Below are 14,943 nucleotides of genomic sequence, written 5' to 3'. Positions count from 1 at the left end.
CTCTCATCGGAAGTTTCCAATCAAGATCCAATCCATGCAATCCCACGTTTACTCCCAGCAAGATAACAACCGACAGGATGGCATGTCTGACGGTGCATAAAGGCGCTGGGTTGGTTTATAACCCGGCACCCAACGTCAAAGTTCGAATCGTTCGGAAACCGAACGACGATACGAAAGGGGGAAATCCAATTGAAGCCCCAAAAAGAAAATCACAAACTCACAAACAAACACGATCATAGCTCTCAGCCCATGTCGTCATGTTTGAAACAATGGCCATGATCAGCCTTACCCGCAAAGGCAATTCCGCGGCGAGGCCATGTTTCATGCTCCTTCAATTCGATAAATTCTAAATCTAATGATCACAACTGATCTCCTCAGGGACGCTTAGAGCCCATTCGGGCATCGGCGCAGAGGGAGATGGCCGAAAATAGGTTGCCCCTGAGTGACGCTAGGCCGGTTCCAACGCGCCGTCGGGCAATCCCAAGCGATGAACCTTGCGGGCGAGGCGTGTTTGCTCCACCATGACCTGCATCGTGAGTGGTGGTCGATCAGAATGGTCCAGATTCGGTGTTTGGAGTGGTTCAGAATCGGGTATTTTGTGGGTTTTGATGCTCATTGCGCAAAAGGTTATGGGTGCTCCCCCAGGCCCATTACTCTCTCCACCTGCCCTTTGGCTTTGATTTTCGCCTCCTGGACCAAACTTTGATTCTCTTCTCACCAACCTCAATTGTTCGACCGAAACGTCACGTCTCCTGGGGAGCTATTGTTTTTTTTTTCCTACTAACTATTGTTTTCTCTCTTTCTAAGGCCACCAGGACCCACGAGCTTTCTTGAGCAAGTCTCATATATGCGTGCAGCCTTCCTTTAGCTACCTTTCCACTTCTCTTCACATTTCACCAAGTTTAATCAGTTTTATACCCATAGCGCAGCAGTCATTATCGACAATTGTCTTTGCTGGACGCAGGCCGTCGAGACGTTTCCCAAACACTTACCTGCTTTACCACACGCTCTCGCCATCGCATCAATTCGAACAACATCAATTCCAAACACCATCATAATGCATCCACAATCATCATCATCACCCGAACGACCCTCCAAGTTCAAGATCCTCCGACGATGGAGGGCACCGCGCCCCCCAACACCAAGATGGAAAACATTCGTGCCTTCAGACGCCGACTTCGACGCCCCTCCGGTCCCATGTCTTTCATTCTTCGAGCCGGACACACCCCTTGAACCAGAGCACCGAGCAGGCCCAACATACTACGAGTCTCAACTATCGCGGATGGCCATCTTCGCCGAGAAGACCTCATCACGACACCGCTCGTCGTCGCAAGCGACCCAATCCACGCAGGCAGACACAGAAATCGACACGATATCGCGGCTCGGATCCGGCGTCCTAACGCCCTGGCACTCGCCGCAATCCTTCATGGAAGACCCGCAGTCCGACGAGGAAGACATCGAGGAGCTCGAATGCGAAAACGGCATCAGCTACGCACCGCTCGAGCTGACCCTCCCCTCGCCACTGCTCTCCCCGCGCTGGATGTTCCCCCGCGAGGCCCCGTGTCTGCGCCTCACGCGCTGCTCCTCCATCTCCCTCTCTTCGCAATCTCAAACCTCCACCACGTCTTCATCCACCAGCTTCTCCTCCTCAATTTCATCCTCGCTCTCCCTCCCGAGCTCGACAACAAGCCGCTGCAACTCGACGTGCGAGTCGGAGGAACTCCACATCGAGCCCCCGAGGTCGCCGTTCAAGCTCGGCTGGGACGTCGATTCCCCCGTGCGCCTGCACTTCGGCAACTTCAAGCGCGACAGCGGCGCGCTGAGGAACAGCATCATTGAGAGGAGGCTAGGACTGCGGGTAGAAGGCGCGGAGGACACTGCAAGGTGGTCTGGGACGAGGATCGATAGTATCAGGAGAGGGGGTTGAAGAGGAAAAGGGGGATGGGTGTTGTTGTTTTTCTCTCTACTTTTTATTACGCGACCACTTGATTTTCTTTTGTGAATGTGCTGCATGTTATGGTATGCATCGAAGGGATTGATACACGAAGGGGTGGACATGGCGATGGAGAGATGTAATACTTAAGGCGAGGTGAGGATCGCGAGTCTGCGGGGAGAGGTGTAAATATGGATTCTATTCTGTCGGCTTCGTGCCATTGCGATGGGCGCAGGCGCGCAATTAAAGACACGACATCTTGCGGGTGGAGGAGGTAATTGTAATTGAGACTGTTAGTAGTTCTCGTAAGTTAGGAAGAGGAAGAGGAGCGGGATCTGGCGAGAGATCAACATTGTAACGAGTGTTGTGTACAATACCTAGAAACCCACAACCGAATTCACAAGATATCCAGAAATAAAAGTCTCAAGACAGAAAGCACACGGAGTGACTAGGTACCTAGGCATGCCAGCAAGGTTAACACATGGCAACGATGGACCTTGCATGCATTGCATGAAAAAAGGTCTCGAAAATGCCAACCTCGGTCGGTTGTCGAAGCGCAGATGTTGGAACCCCGTACGAACGGAGGCCGGCCGTGAACCGAGATAGGCGATTTAAACGATGCGGTAATACTTGTACACACCTACATACCTACTTGTTACAGCTGTAGTAAGTGAGAAAGGTAATTCGCCAAGGTATTGGAATGGCGTGTGATTGACTACTGGATTTGGTAGGCAGCGCAGCGGAGGATTTGATTTGGCTTTTGTGGTGGATCTTCAATGCCGCGCACGGGCAATACGAAGTTCATTTCGTTTGTTGTTGATAGTTAGGAGAGTTTGCTAACTAAGCCCGACGTGGATTATGCGCGCGAAGGACGAGACAAGACGAGAGAGGATGAGATGGGGGCAAGGGAGTAACATGCGATTTGCGTTGCTGCGCTTCATCATCATGCTATGATGTCCATAGGGTTCAAACTTGGGACTGCTGCGTACTACTACTGGAGGGAGATAGAGGCGGAGTGGCGATGATGGCGGGCGATCAGGATAGAATGACCCTGGATGGTTCGATCGATCAGGGCAGCACGACTGATACTGCTGAGTCGCGGTGGTGGATGGTCGTCAGAACAGCCATGTCGCTTGACGTTTGTGGCGGCCGTAGCTCATTAGGTTCATTGACCATTCAACTATGGTTCGTCATTGGATGCTACGGTTGTTGGAATAGACGAAAAGAGAGAGAAAAAGGCGCACATGATTGAAGGAATGGTTGGGAATGTCTTGGTGGAACGCAATGATAAGAATGATGTCTCAACAATTGATGATAATATTGGATGTGGGATAAGTGGATGTTGGGAGCGAAAAAAAGATAATGGAATGACAAGAAATGAAGCACTATGATTGATGGAACCGTATACAATTATCGTGAATTATCTATTGTAAGGATTTTGGCATTGCCTAATTAAGACCTCTCAAGACTTTGAAATTGGATTTTCTTTTGCATTGTTGCTACCACTTGACAAGGCCGGTCAGTCAGTCCGTCGCGATCCACTTGAAGTTGATAAGGCAGTTAAAGGTGCGGCTCTGTTGGATGGAGTGCCACGCCCAAGCCATCCTCTAAGATCCACTCCGTTCCACCCTATATCCCACGCAACTGATAACGACCTCCCTCCTACCATAGATATGGTTTCTCACACATACACAAGACTTTTTGACACAGTAAGGAGTGAGCGACGGCCACCGATCTCTGCCTACTTGGCATTAGATGATTATGGCAATTGACGGACCCCCGATTTCCATTAAGATAATACCGCTTCGAACCGAATGACATCTCGGCAGCAGCAGCATTAGGTACGCCTCACACATCACGACGGGGCTTATTGTTAGAAGACAGCGGACATGCGCCGACCCCAGACGGATCGAAGGGGAGGCCCTTCTCCGCATGTTGCGTGTTGCGTTATGGTCTGGCCGCCAGCAACCGAGGCCATCACGAAGTGTACTACACGGTGCTAGACTCCTAGAGTGGACGCGGAGAGGAGGCTGTGGAGGAGCGGAGCGTAGCGCGAGGTGGAATACACTTTGGAGGAGACTAGAGGAGGGAATGATGCCAATGCAAACGCGTAAGAGAAATTGACATCTGGCGCGCCACGATTCCCACGAACCCACGGCGGGACGAATTGAGCAGGCGGGGATTGTCGAGTTGAAACTGGCATACGAGATGGTAAAGAGTTAGGGGGTGACGCTACACTCTAGACGGCGAGAACCAACGGCGGTAGACACCGAATGCAGCGGATACACTAGAACTCAACAGGCAGCTGGTAACCATGACACTGGAATGGGGAGCACGTGAAGTCCGGGGTAGACCGTATGCAATAATCATGTAGCCAAGATAGGGTAGGTAGGGTATGGCTATGGTATGGGTGTTTTAGATTTGGTTACCATGGGTTATTTGCTAACTGTATGCACCTATGTACGAGTAGCTAACTGATTTGTCTACTCCGTGGGTTGTGACTTGTTGATCTGTACCTAAATGCCTATTACATTGGAATAATGCGCATACAAATTAAGAATGCATTGGAAAACGGAGACTAAGAATACATGCTCGGAACATGGGAAGAGTCAAGACAGAATTAAGAAAAAAGTCCATAATCTTACGACTACTCACGGAGTACAGCGGGCAATTTGACGAACTAGAACGGTCTTTGATCCGGGTCTTGGAAATATGGATGGGCCTCTTCTCTTCATGTTCCATCATGGACGATAATCTCAATAATCAGCGAATTCACTTGGCAACTCCTACGCCGCAATAAACACCTCGTTAAGTGATTGCCCAGTAGTCCAGACTACTTCTACCTAGGTAGGTACTGTATGTAGGCCCATACACGATAATTGCCTACCGTAGACGCGTAGAGATGCCTACCTATGCTTGTATCGTTATATTCCGTAGTACCGCAGAAGAGCCCGCTCCACTGCCTACAGTGTCCGCCATACACCGGGCACCCTACAGGCTACAGGCCACATCCACATCCACATCCACATCCACATGCCACACACGCACATTACAGTACCCATTAGACCTACCATAACGAGCCATCGCCTATTTTTCATGCCATCTCAACTCCCGTTCGTTGGGCGCAGCAGGCGACGGACGCACAGCGCGCACGCAACAGCAGCCTGATCTGGGCTTTTGCGCCAGTAAGCATCTTCTCTACTGAAAGAGGCATGTGCAAAGAAATCTTACCCTCTAGCCAAGAGGCAATGCTCTTCCTGCTGTAGCCAGTCCGTAGCCAGTGGTAGCCACCAGTAGCCAGTCGCGTCGCGGTCAGTCCATTCTAGCTATGTTCTAGAAGAACCATCGCAGAGCTGTCGTGCCTTGGGTCGTCGGCCAGCGACCACTGTACCCCAGGATGACGGCCCATACTGGAATGGGTTACATCTCCGTGCCACCGCCGACCTGGTCTCCTCGAGAAGCTATCCCACCAAGACAGTCGCCTTTTCTAACCTGGTTTGGGCCAAGATCCCCAAGAAATGCATTCATGCCTAGTGTCATGGCGGCTCCTTTGATCCAACAATGGCCCTGCCGTTACATCCAAAACCTACCAATGGGAGACTGTGCCATAATCTATACAGCGGCTAGGATGCGTCTGGGGGGAGGCAATTGTGCCAAGTCGCAATGTGTAGAGTCCCTTCTCATCGGGTGCTCCGTGATATTATTCGAGCCACACCCCCCCCCTCCGCTGATCATCCAGCGCGAGCTGCTCGAGTCCCATAAAGGTCGGCTGCTTCCCAGGGATCTGGTCTGGTTTGTTCTGCTTCCAACCGTTCATTCTCTTTTTACATTTCAGAACAACTGCCTATCATGGCTGCCGAGTACGAGAAGAATCCGGCTACGGATTACGAGAAGGGTATTGCACCCAGCGATGAACAGCGTCGTGGCTCTGCGGTTGTCGTTCCCAAGGTCGACTCTGCTGGCAACGTCGTTGAGCAATGGAGAGACCAGGAGGACTTCTACACCCGTAACGGGTTGAACTTGAAGTCCTTCCAGAGGCGTCCCCAGGGAGGCATGATCGAGCTTGACAAGTCCATGAAGACGCGCCATTTGCACATGATTGCCATTGGTGGCTCCATTGGTGCTGGTTTCTTCGTCGGTTCTGGCAGTGCTCTCAACACTGGTGTAAGTTGTTTATCCAGTTTCAAAGCAGAGTGCATGCTATTCCAAAGCATGGCATTGTGCCAGTTTGATTGATTTCGTGCTCACATCCGAGACAGGGCCCTGCTTCGGTTCTCATTGATTTCTCTCTCATGGGTGTTATGATCTTCAACGTCGGTAAGTTTGAACCAGAATACCAACCTTTTTGGCTGATTCTGTGGCGATCTTGGCTTTCGTAGCTGGCGCTGACAAGCCTCGCAGTCTACGCCCTCGGTGAACTTGCTGTCATGTATCCTGTCTCTGGTGGTTTCTATACCTACTCCGCTCGCTTCATTGATCCTTCTTGGGGTTTCGCCATGGGTTGGAACTACGTCTTGCAATGGGCCGTCATCTTGCCGCTTGAACTTACTGTCGCCGCCATCACGGTTAATTATTGGGGTTCCAATATTAACATTGCTGTCTTCATCACGGTCTTCTGGGTATTCATCATATTGATCAACATATGGGGAACCCTTGGATACGCCGAAGAAGAGTTCTGGTCGTCCTGCCTCAAGCTCGGCGCGACCGTTGTCTTCATGATCATCGCCCTCGTCTGCGTTCTCGGTGGAGGACCCAGCAACGGCAAGTACTCTGAATACTGGGGCGCCCGTCTTTGGTACGACCCAGGTGCATTCAAGAACGGATTCAAGGGCTTCTGCTCCGTTTTCGTCACTGCCGCCTTCTCCTTCTCCGGAACGGAGCTTGTTGGTCTTGCTGCCGCCGAGACAAAGAACCCTCTCAAGTCGCTTCCCGGAGCTGTCAAGCAGGTCTTCTGGCGAATCACTCTGTAAGTCGTTGTTGTTCTTATTCCCAGTTCCCAGTTCCCAATCACACTTACCCGCCTTCAACCCCGCATCCTGCAGCAAGCGCGCTGCCCACCCCCTCCCACTCCCACACAATCCACCACCTACCCCACAATGCACAACGTGGCAAGCTCCCTCGTTCAATTCCGCATGCATCACTTATCGTCATTCGCATCATTGGATCCTCCAACCGAACCAAAAGAAAGCATTTCCTAACATCCATTGTTCCACAGCTTCTACGTCCTCGGTCTCTTCTTCGTCGGTCTCCTCGTCAGCAGCGATGATGAGCGTCTCCTAGGATCCGGTTACATCGATGTCACCGCCTCTCCCTTCGTCATTGTCGGTAAGGATGCCGGACTCAAGGGCTTCGACAGCTTCATGAACGTCGTCATTCTCGTCTCCGTTATCTCCATCGGTGTCTCTGGTGTCTACGGTGGTTCCCGTACCCTCACTGCCCTCGCCGAGCAGGGCTACGCCCCCAAGATCTTCGCCTACATTGACCGCTCTGGCCGTCCTCTCATGTCCGTCAGCTTGATCTTGATCATGGGTGCTCTTGCCTACATCAACTTGGCTGCTGCCGGTCCCGAGATTTTCGCCTGGCTCTTGGCTCTTTCTGGTCTCGCCGCTCTCTTCACCTGGGGCTCCATCTGCTACTCCCACATCCGTTTCCGCCAGGCCTGGGCTATTCAGGGCCGCTCCCTTGACGAGATTCCCTTCAAGGCCGTCGGTGGCGTCTACGGATCCTACATGGGTCTTCTCCTCATCGTCATTGTCCTCATGGCTCAGGTATGTCCAAATTCCCCCCAACCTAGATCGCACAGCCAGAACATTCCACTAACAATTCATTTGCAGTTCTACACCGCTGTCTCCCCCATCGGCGAGAGGGTCGGAACCGCCGAGGCCTTCTTCAAGTCCTACCTCGCCGCCCCCGTCGTCCTCTTCTTCTGGGCTTGCGGCTACATCTGGAAGCGCAAGGGCTGGCTCAAGCTCGACCAGATCGACCTCGACACGGGCCGCCGTGAGCTCGACTGGGACTACATCAACAAGCAGAACGAGGAGATGAAGCACTGGCCCGCCTGGAAGCACTGGATGCACAAGATCTTCTAAGCGCGTTGCGAGTATATATTCGCGCCCGCATGTCTATCTTGTCATGCCGTTATTCCTAACTGTGTACAAATTCTATACTATAACACATGTTGCGTCTCCGCGCTGAGGGGGGGAAAGAAACGGGTCTCTTTGGGACCGACGGATCTGATTGTCGATGAAGATACCTCGCTACCATTCTATACATACTATTAATGGCATTTCCTTCATGTCTACACTTCGTTTTTGATCTCCATGCACGTGATTCTTCTACCTCAAGTATCTCATGCGACAACCTTACAACAACTAACAAGCAAAAGTCCCATAGCTCACCACCGTAGGGCATCGCAAAACAAAACAACAGCACAAAACCACGCCATTTCGCCCGCCCACTAACAACCACCATTAGTTCACCCCATAGCGCGCGCGCGCGCACGTCCACCCACACAATTATACACGCACCACGCAACAACAAATTCCAAAACACTGAGGACAAGGGGCCCAGGCGCGACGTACTCCCCCATCGGGCAGGTCTCGCGCTGCAGGGAGCCAGCCAGCGAGCGTGCGCGGAGTGGTAACTATGGCAAGGGGTCCCTTAATTTTCATACGTGGTGTGGTGTGGTGTTCGGTCGGTCTGTCGGCACGTTGTGTGTTTGGGGGAGAGGGGGCATTGTTTGGTTCCGATGATAGGAACGTGTTACGTGCTAAGGGAAAGATAGAGGATAGTATGGGATCCGAAGATGGGATTGCGAAAATAGAGGCGGAATGGATGGCGGAATTAATTATTGCCTTTTTTTTTGGTGAATTGTTTACCTGTGATTGAGATGATGGTGTTTCTGCTTTGAATTGACATTGGAAATCATGAATAGTATTGCGCGCAGTACACACGCGACATGTGAAAGACCAAACCAACCCCATCATCATCCGACGACACCTCCTCCCCCCCCCTCCTTCTCCCTTGAACTTCGCATTGAATAAGAGCTGGAGAGCAAGTCGGCGTGTATAATCATATACACGCCCATCCAAAGCATTCTAGAACCCCGACCCTCTAATCTCCAACTCTCTAGCTTTCCCCATTGTGGATACCCAAATTCCACCGAGCTACTAGGTAGACTAGCCCACGAGAGAAAAAAAGGATCACGCTTGGGATTAGGTAGACTGGAGGAGGCTCTGCGTGTCGAAGGGCTGGGGGCTAAGCTAAGGCAAGGTACGGAGGGACCTGAGTCAGGTCTCTGTAATTACAAGTAACTATGTAGTTGTCTAACGGTAGGCTAGACGTGAAGGATTTTTCGTCTTTCGTCTCTTGGTGGAAGAGAGGGAGACAGAGACGGAGGATGGATGGAGGTGGGAGTAAGCATGCCATGCGCAGACGCCAGGACACTCGGAGGATGCGACGGCGCGGGGCGGCGGGGAGACGTAGGTATGGGCAGGGTAGGGCAGGGGGCGCGTGCGGCGTACGTAGCAACTACCTAGTACATAGTTGAGTGACTTTTGCGCATAAGTCTCGCCTTTTGGTTTGGCTTGCGATCGCGATACTTGTCGTTGAAGAAACCATGCTCGGTCGTGTCCGATAGTTGTTTGTCTGTACGAAGTATCTGCTCGTATGATCTACGAGTAATCACCTATTCCCTCCATACAAAGTGGATAGTAGAACAACTACTCGTAGATTGGACAATTCCTGCCCTCCCTCTCGTTCCCCCCATTCCGACCAGTCAGATCGCAGGACTCGGTTTCTCGATCCTCGGGTTCCCAGCTAGTCAACTTGCCTTAGGTACAGCAACTAGAGTGGCTAAGACATGAGTGCCACCACTCAAGCTCAAAAACACCCGCGGGCATGGATCTGGCGGGCTTGATGGATGGATGGCACGCACGTGTGACCGACAAAGTAGTTAATGCGTACCAGTCCCAGTAAGTTTGCAACTGTGTTACAGGGATCCCTCCCCTCCAATCCGACTTTGTGTATTTGCACACCACACCACACCATCGACAATCATACGAGGTACATCGTGATCGTCAGCTGAATGATTACATTTCTGTAAGAGATAAGATAGATAGACAGACCAACGTCATGCTCAGCTTCGAAAGGTCGGGACGAGAAGAATGATTGATCTGTTTGGTCGAGCGGGTAGATTGGTTTCCGTCCGTTGGCAATCTTACAACGCGCAAACGAGACAGACGATGGGATATCATCTATTGAATAATTAAACGGAGGGGGAACGAAACATGGCAGGAATGCAGGCGTCGTTTATTGGATGTTGCACGAGATTTCGGTTGGGTGAGTCCGTTCTTGGGAAACGACTGGGATGTCTGGTATGGCAGAGGGTCGTTGGGTGAATTAGGAAGCCGATTCTTCCACAATTTCCCCTTTGCCTTGCTGTGCCCTTTGCCTAATTATGAGAATTCGACAAGCTTTCACCCTTTTCCCTTTTCTCCTTCTCCTGGACGACGATGGACGCTGCTGCTCGTTCAACCACGCCGTATGACTGCGATTCAATATTGCATCTGATCGTGTCGTGGCGCATCGTAAGGTTACCATCCGATGAGTAATTCGAACATGCGAGAGCGACGAGAACAGTCAAAACATCGCAGTCATGACACGGGCCATCATCATGATCACCAAATTCAGGCGTCCCAGCCAACACATGATGTCCCCTTCTCCATCCTCCTTCTTCGGCTAGAGTAGACGTTACACAGCGAGAGGGTCAATATCGCAAGACGCGGGGGCGAGCGAACGATAGAATGTCCGTCGACTCCATCCCCTTCAAATCGCTCACCGCGCATACGCGTACACCTACCTCAACTAGAACAAGACATATTGATAGATCGAACAGTCTTGAACGCGTGTGCTCCTTCGGACTACGTCCCTCCTCTTGCATCCATCCCCATCCCCATACCCGTCCTTACTCTCTTTGGAACTCATCCGATCCCCAGACACAATGCCAGGCTAGGGCCGATCGCCGCGCGGGGTGCAAGCGAGCGGTCTTGCGGCTTCGTGCGGGTATGGTAATGTAGTACGAGGTATCATGGGGGATCTGCTGAGTGGCTTTTTTTCTCTTTCGTTTTCGCTCTTTTCTTTGCTTTTGACGGCCTAGTTTGCTCGGTCGGTCGGTCGGCAAGCGGTCGTGTTTGAGTAAGGCAATTGGCGTTCGGCTACCTGCGGGTTAAAAAAACAACGTTCTTGTCTGGGGGTTCGCTAACAGCCATCCGCCCCCAGACTAACACTTGATGAATGAACAGATGGGATTTACGTAGTTGTTATTGGGGAAGAAATAATGGGTGATGGCGGTGTGGCGGCCTCACGATGGGTTGGGGAAAGGTTTGAATTTCGTAATATGGGGTAACTAGTGGTTTTACTCCATAGTTTCTTTCGCCTTCGTTTGGTGCCAGGTAACGTAGGGTAGGATGGGCCCTCAGATGGACTGTGGGGATGGCGTGCGGAGAGGTCGCCGTTCACTTTAGTTAACACAGACCATTATTGAAGGGAAAAAAGTGGTCTGTCGTGTAGATCTGGGGAAGAAAGTGGAGTTTTCTCTTCTTCTTTTTTTGTGGATCGTCGATGGGTTGGCCTTTGGTGGCGAACGAAAATCTGGGGTCGGATCGTTGGTTTGACAGGAGGCGAACTATTGTGGATCAAAGTTTGCGGGGAAAGACTAACTACTTGAGTGGTTTTAGTAGTATATCAACTTTTGTGGAGGAGGAATAGTGATGGAAAGGATGAGGGAGTAAGAGTTGTAGTATCACGGTGGTGATTGTGTTTGATGTTGCATTTTTGGACGTCGTGCTATGCTCCCTGGGAGTCGCTTGTTCCTGCTCTATGAGACTCTGGCAGTGACAACCTCTCACCTCCCTAGCAAGCCACTCGACCTCGCAATCACATCTACCTCACATCTCCCAATTAATGAAACATAATCAATTCCCTTGGTCGTGCTAAACACATACCAAGCCATCCCTCTTCACAATCCCTAGTAACGTAACACGCCCCTGGTGCTGTCACCATCCTCCGAGTACCAATCTCACCACTCCCGCTCCACCCTCACACATGCACCACCACCACCCATCACCATATCTAAGCCATAGTCACAAAGACAAAAAAGTCCAAAGCCGAAACGTAGGTACACAAGTCACATCCCACCCACCTCCCCCGTCCCCCACATCCCAACGGCGCGGGAGACAAGACCCCATCCCACTACCCCGGGTTCCCGAACACCAAACACCAAGCAACCAGCTAAACAACAATCGTCATAACCTATGCGTTCCGCGTCTTCGGGACAGGAAAGCTTGACCTTCACAATAGGTAACGAGTGAAAGCTTCGGCGCAGTAGTGGAGGAGGGGCGCATTGTCCCGGATCTGTGGCACGGTGTGGTGTTGTCCCTTGCTTGGTTTCGATTGTTTGTCTTGGGTGTTGGGTCTTGGGAGGGGGGAGCGTTGGCTGTTTTGTGTTTCTCCGAGGGGAAAGGGAGGGAAGGGAGATGTTTAGTGAGTGGATCAATGTTTACTCCGTCTGTGTATTTGAAAGGGAATTGAGTCGTGCTCGTAACGAGGAGGGATAATTTTAAGATTTTTTTTTCGATATCTTAAGTATAATTTTTGGAATGAGATTTTATTTTGGGATTTTGATATTACAATAGCTTGGTGAACGATGGCTGCCTTTTCCTACCCTCAGGTAGTAGGCTACGCAAATCATTTATACTTTCAAATATTTGAGATACGTATATTACTACTTTTTCCTTTATCGTGCTTTAAATGGGTGGAAGCTGTCACAGTTACTTGTAAGATGTCATTGTTTCTTTGTGCTCATGTTTCGCGCCCAGATCTGTGCAGCGTTATTGTCGCACCCCTTGTTACTGATACGCCCAACACAATGTGGTATCAGGGATGAAATGACAGCTGGTATTATCACGGAGATTTCCTATTGGGTTGTGTATTTGCCTCTGATTGGGTGTTTCTATTGTCTACTGCTGGGGAGCTGATCGGTGTGGTGTTATGTCTTAGGAACATACTTTTATAGTGAGACTATGCTCTACTATGGAATACTACCACTACCATGAGACAAACCTCTAATTCTTTGATTCATGTGCAAGCAGGTAACTTGTACCTTTTCGCAACAAAAGTCATCCTCACAAGACCACTATCTTATTTATAGCAGGCGGCGTTACAGGCTCAGATCTCATCAGGAGCGATGTAGGAATTACGACACTATCCAAATCTCTATACCACATCACACACTCCAATATACCCTTCATCCGCATCCAAAACCTCCCCACTCGAAGCCCACAAACTCATCACGGCACCAACACTCCCATCTCCACCCCTCGACTCGACTCGACGAAAAACACCATCACATCAAAAGGTGGCCCCGGAGACACAGGAGAGACAAACGTAGTCGGCACACCAAGCGCCGCACCATCGTACAACGTAAAATGATACCACCCGCTCGTAATGAACAACCCAGGTGTGGCATTGAAGTCAAGCTTCATTTTTGATTTGTCAGGTTGCGCCACGATACAGCGTCCTAGGTTGAATGTATCGTGCGTAGAGACGTGTCGGATGTGGCCGTTGACGACGTTCGCGAACTCGCATAGCGGCGAGTGTGCCAGAGTCACGGAATCTAATTCCGTGACTAGGGTGTGGATGTGGTTCCTGAATGATCGCGCGGGGAGGCCGAGGTGCGGTATGAGGTTCGCGTTTGCGCCGAAGGTGGATATCGAGATGGCGGATGTTTGATTTGATGTGTTGTGCTTGCGTCGGGCGAGGTGGACGCACTGCCAGTGGCGCGCTGAGAGTGCGGTGAATGCGGAGGCACGATGCTTGCTGTCGACTGGCGGCCTCGCGTTTGAGGGCGTCGATGGCTTGAGGGGAGAAGAGGGGGTTCGTCCTGTTACTGGGTCGTTCGTCGAAACCTGTCGTGTCTTCTGGGAGGTTGGCATTTCGATACTCTTCTCCCTTCGAGAGTATGGTCGCGGTACTGGTCCAGCAATTATTTCTCTCGTGCTAAGGAGAGACGTTAGATGAATTGCGATGTTTCAGTGGGCCGAAAGTCAGTGAAACCTGAATAACAAAGCACTGCTATAGCTATATTGCTATTGTAAAACTAATTACGCCGCCAATAAATTGAATGTATAGATATTATCGAGAGCAAATTGGATACCATTGTCACGGGAGAAGATCCCATCATGGAGTGAACGGTATACATAGAGATTGGAAATCAAATAGTTCTTTTATAAGCCTACACCATCTTTGCCTGTCCGTGTTTTTTAAGTACAGTCTCAACGGACTACACCGGCTGTTCTTTAGCTATGAAGTGTCTGCCCTGTATCATGTATACGTGCAACGCACAGCGGCTTCAGTAAACGACTCCAGAGAGTAGGAGCCAAGATGTCATCGAGACTTAGGGGCCTCCTCAGGCCATTCGAGATTTTTTTCGGCGATCCTATGAATGTGATGCTAGGACATCCGATGCGATTCTAAGCAACTGTAGTTCGACCTACCTAGGGAGGAGAGCCATGGGGTTTGAATGTAGCATCGCGCCGATGGCTGCCGGGCGAGTGCTGTTCATGATAGCGGCTCCAGTCATTGGCGTGATAAAGCGCTTGCTACCTCGCTTGATGACCTTTCTCTTCAATATCCTCAGATCAGAATTCCAATGGCCTCCTTGTACGTGTTGACTAGCAATGCCGCAATTTGAGATTAAACATCGCCTCCTTGCTCGACATACTGCTCGAAATCTAGGCTCTTAATCATCGCATGAAGGATTCACGCCGCATTTTTTACCTTCTACCCTGCACCTACGATAACATGAAACAGCATATAGGTATCATACTGTACGCTCAGTACTTCAAGCACAAGTCAGACTTCTAGAAAGCGCCCCGAGCACCCGTACAGAAGGACCAGAGGTTTCGCATCCAGCTTCTGTGACCAGTGTTCGACATAGAACTTCTCGACGT

The 14,943-nt window shown here is 50.8% G+C and overlaps 4 protein-coding genes across 4 annotated transcripts; 2 read left to right on the top strand and 2 right to left on the bottom strand.

Annotated features, from left to right (window-relative positions):
* Window positions 1-674: 674 nt before the first annotated feature.
* Window positions 675-2,354, top strand: BU24DRAFT_422127 (uncharacterized protein). The gene has a single exon (XM_033527903.1). The coding sequence runs from the start codon at window positions 1,058-1,060 to the stop codon at window positions 1,925-1,927; it is 870 nt and encodes a 289-aa protein (XP_033384165.1). The 5' UTR covers window positions 675-1,057; the 3' UTR covers window positions 1,928-2,354.
* Window positions 2,355-5,782: 3,428 nt separating this feature from the next.
* BU24DRAFT_347527 (uncharacterized protein) lies at window positions 5,783-8,022 on the top strand (the record flags this gene model as incomplete). The annotated part of the gene is made up of 5 exons (XM_033523527.1): window positions 5,783-6,097; window positions 6,193-6,250; window positions 6,335-6,899; window positions 7,149-7,701; window positions 7,768-8,022. 5 exons carry the CDS (start codon window positions 5,783-5,785, stop codon window positions 8,020-8,022), a joined length of 1,746 nt encoding a protein of 581 aa, XP_033384164.1.
* A 191-nt stretch (window positions 8,023-8,213) lies between these two features.
* Window positions 8,214-9,056, bottom strand: BU24DRAFT_185596 (uncharacterized protein). Its single transcript, XM_033521667.1, has one exon. It carries the CDS (start codon window positions 8,920-8,922, stop codon window positions 8,449-8,451), a length of 474 nt encoding a protein of 157 aa, XP_033384163.1. The 5' UTR covers window positions 8,923-9,056; the 3' UTR covers window positions 8,214-8,448.
* Window positions 9,057-13,281: 4,225 nt separating this feature from the next.
* Window positions 13,282-14,040, bottom strand: BU24DRAFT_480536 (uncharacterized protein; the record flags this gene model as incomplete). The annotated part of the gene is made up of 1 exon (XM_033533128.1): window positions 13,282-14,040. The coding sequence occupies exon 1, from the start codon at window positions 13,924-13,926 to the stop codon at window positions 13,282-13,284; it is 645 nt and encodes a 214-aa protein (XP_033384162.1). The 5' UTR covers window positions 13,927-14,040.
* Window positions 14,041-14,943: the final 903 nt, after the last annotated feature.

Source organism: Aaosphaeria arxii (assembly GCF_010015735.1).
Source record: "Aaosphaeria arxii CBS 175.79 unplaced genomic scaffold BU24scaffold_4, whole genome shotgun sequence".
Lineage (NCBI taxonomy): Eukaryota > Fungi > Ascomycota > Dothideomycetes > Pleosporales > Aaosphaeria > Aaosphaeria arxii.
The sequence above is the reverse complement of the archived record's forward strand: the minus strand, read 5'-3'. Positions and strand labels throughout refer to the sequence as shown.

Bases quoted from the DNA above. Each gene is read 5' to 3' on its own strand.
- BU24DRAFT_422127 (XM_033527903.1), top strand. From the start codon at position 1,058: ATGCATCCACAATCATCATCATCACCCGAACGACCCTCCAAGTTCAAG.
- BU24DRAFT_185596 (XM_033521667.1), bottom strand. From the start codon at position 8,922: ATGATGATGGGGTTGGTTTGGTCTTTCACATGTCGCGTGTGTACTGCG.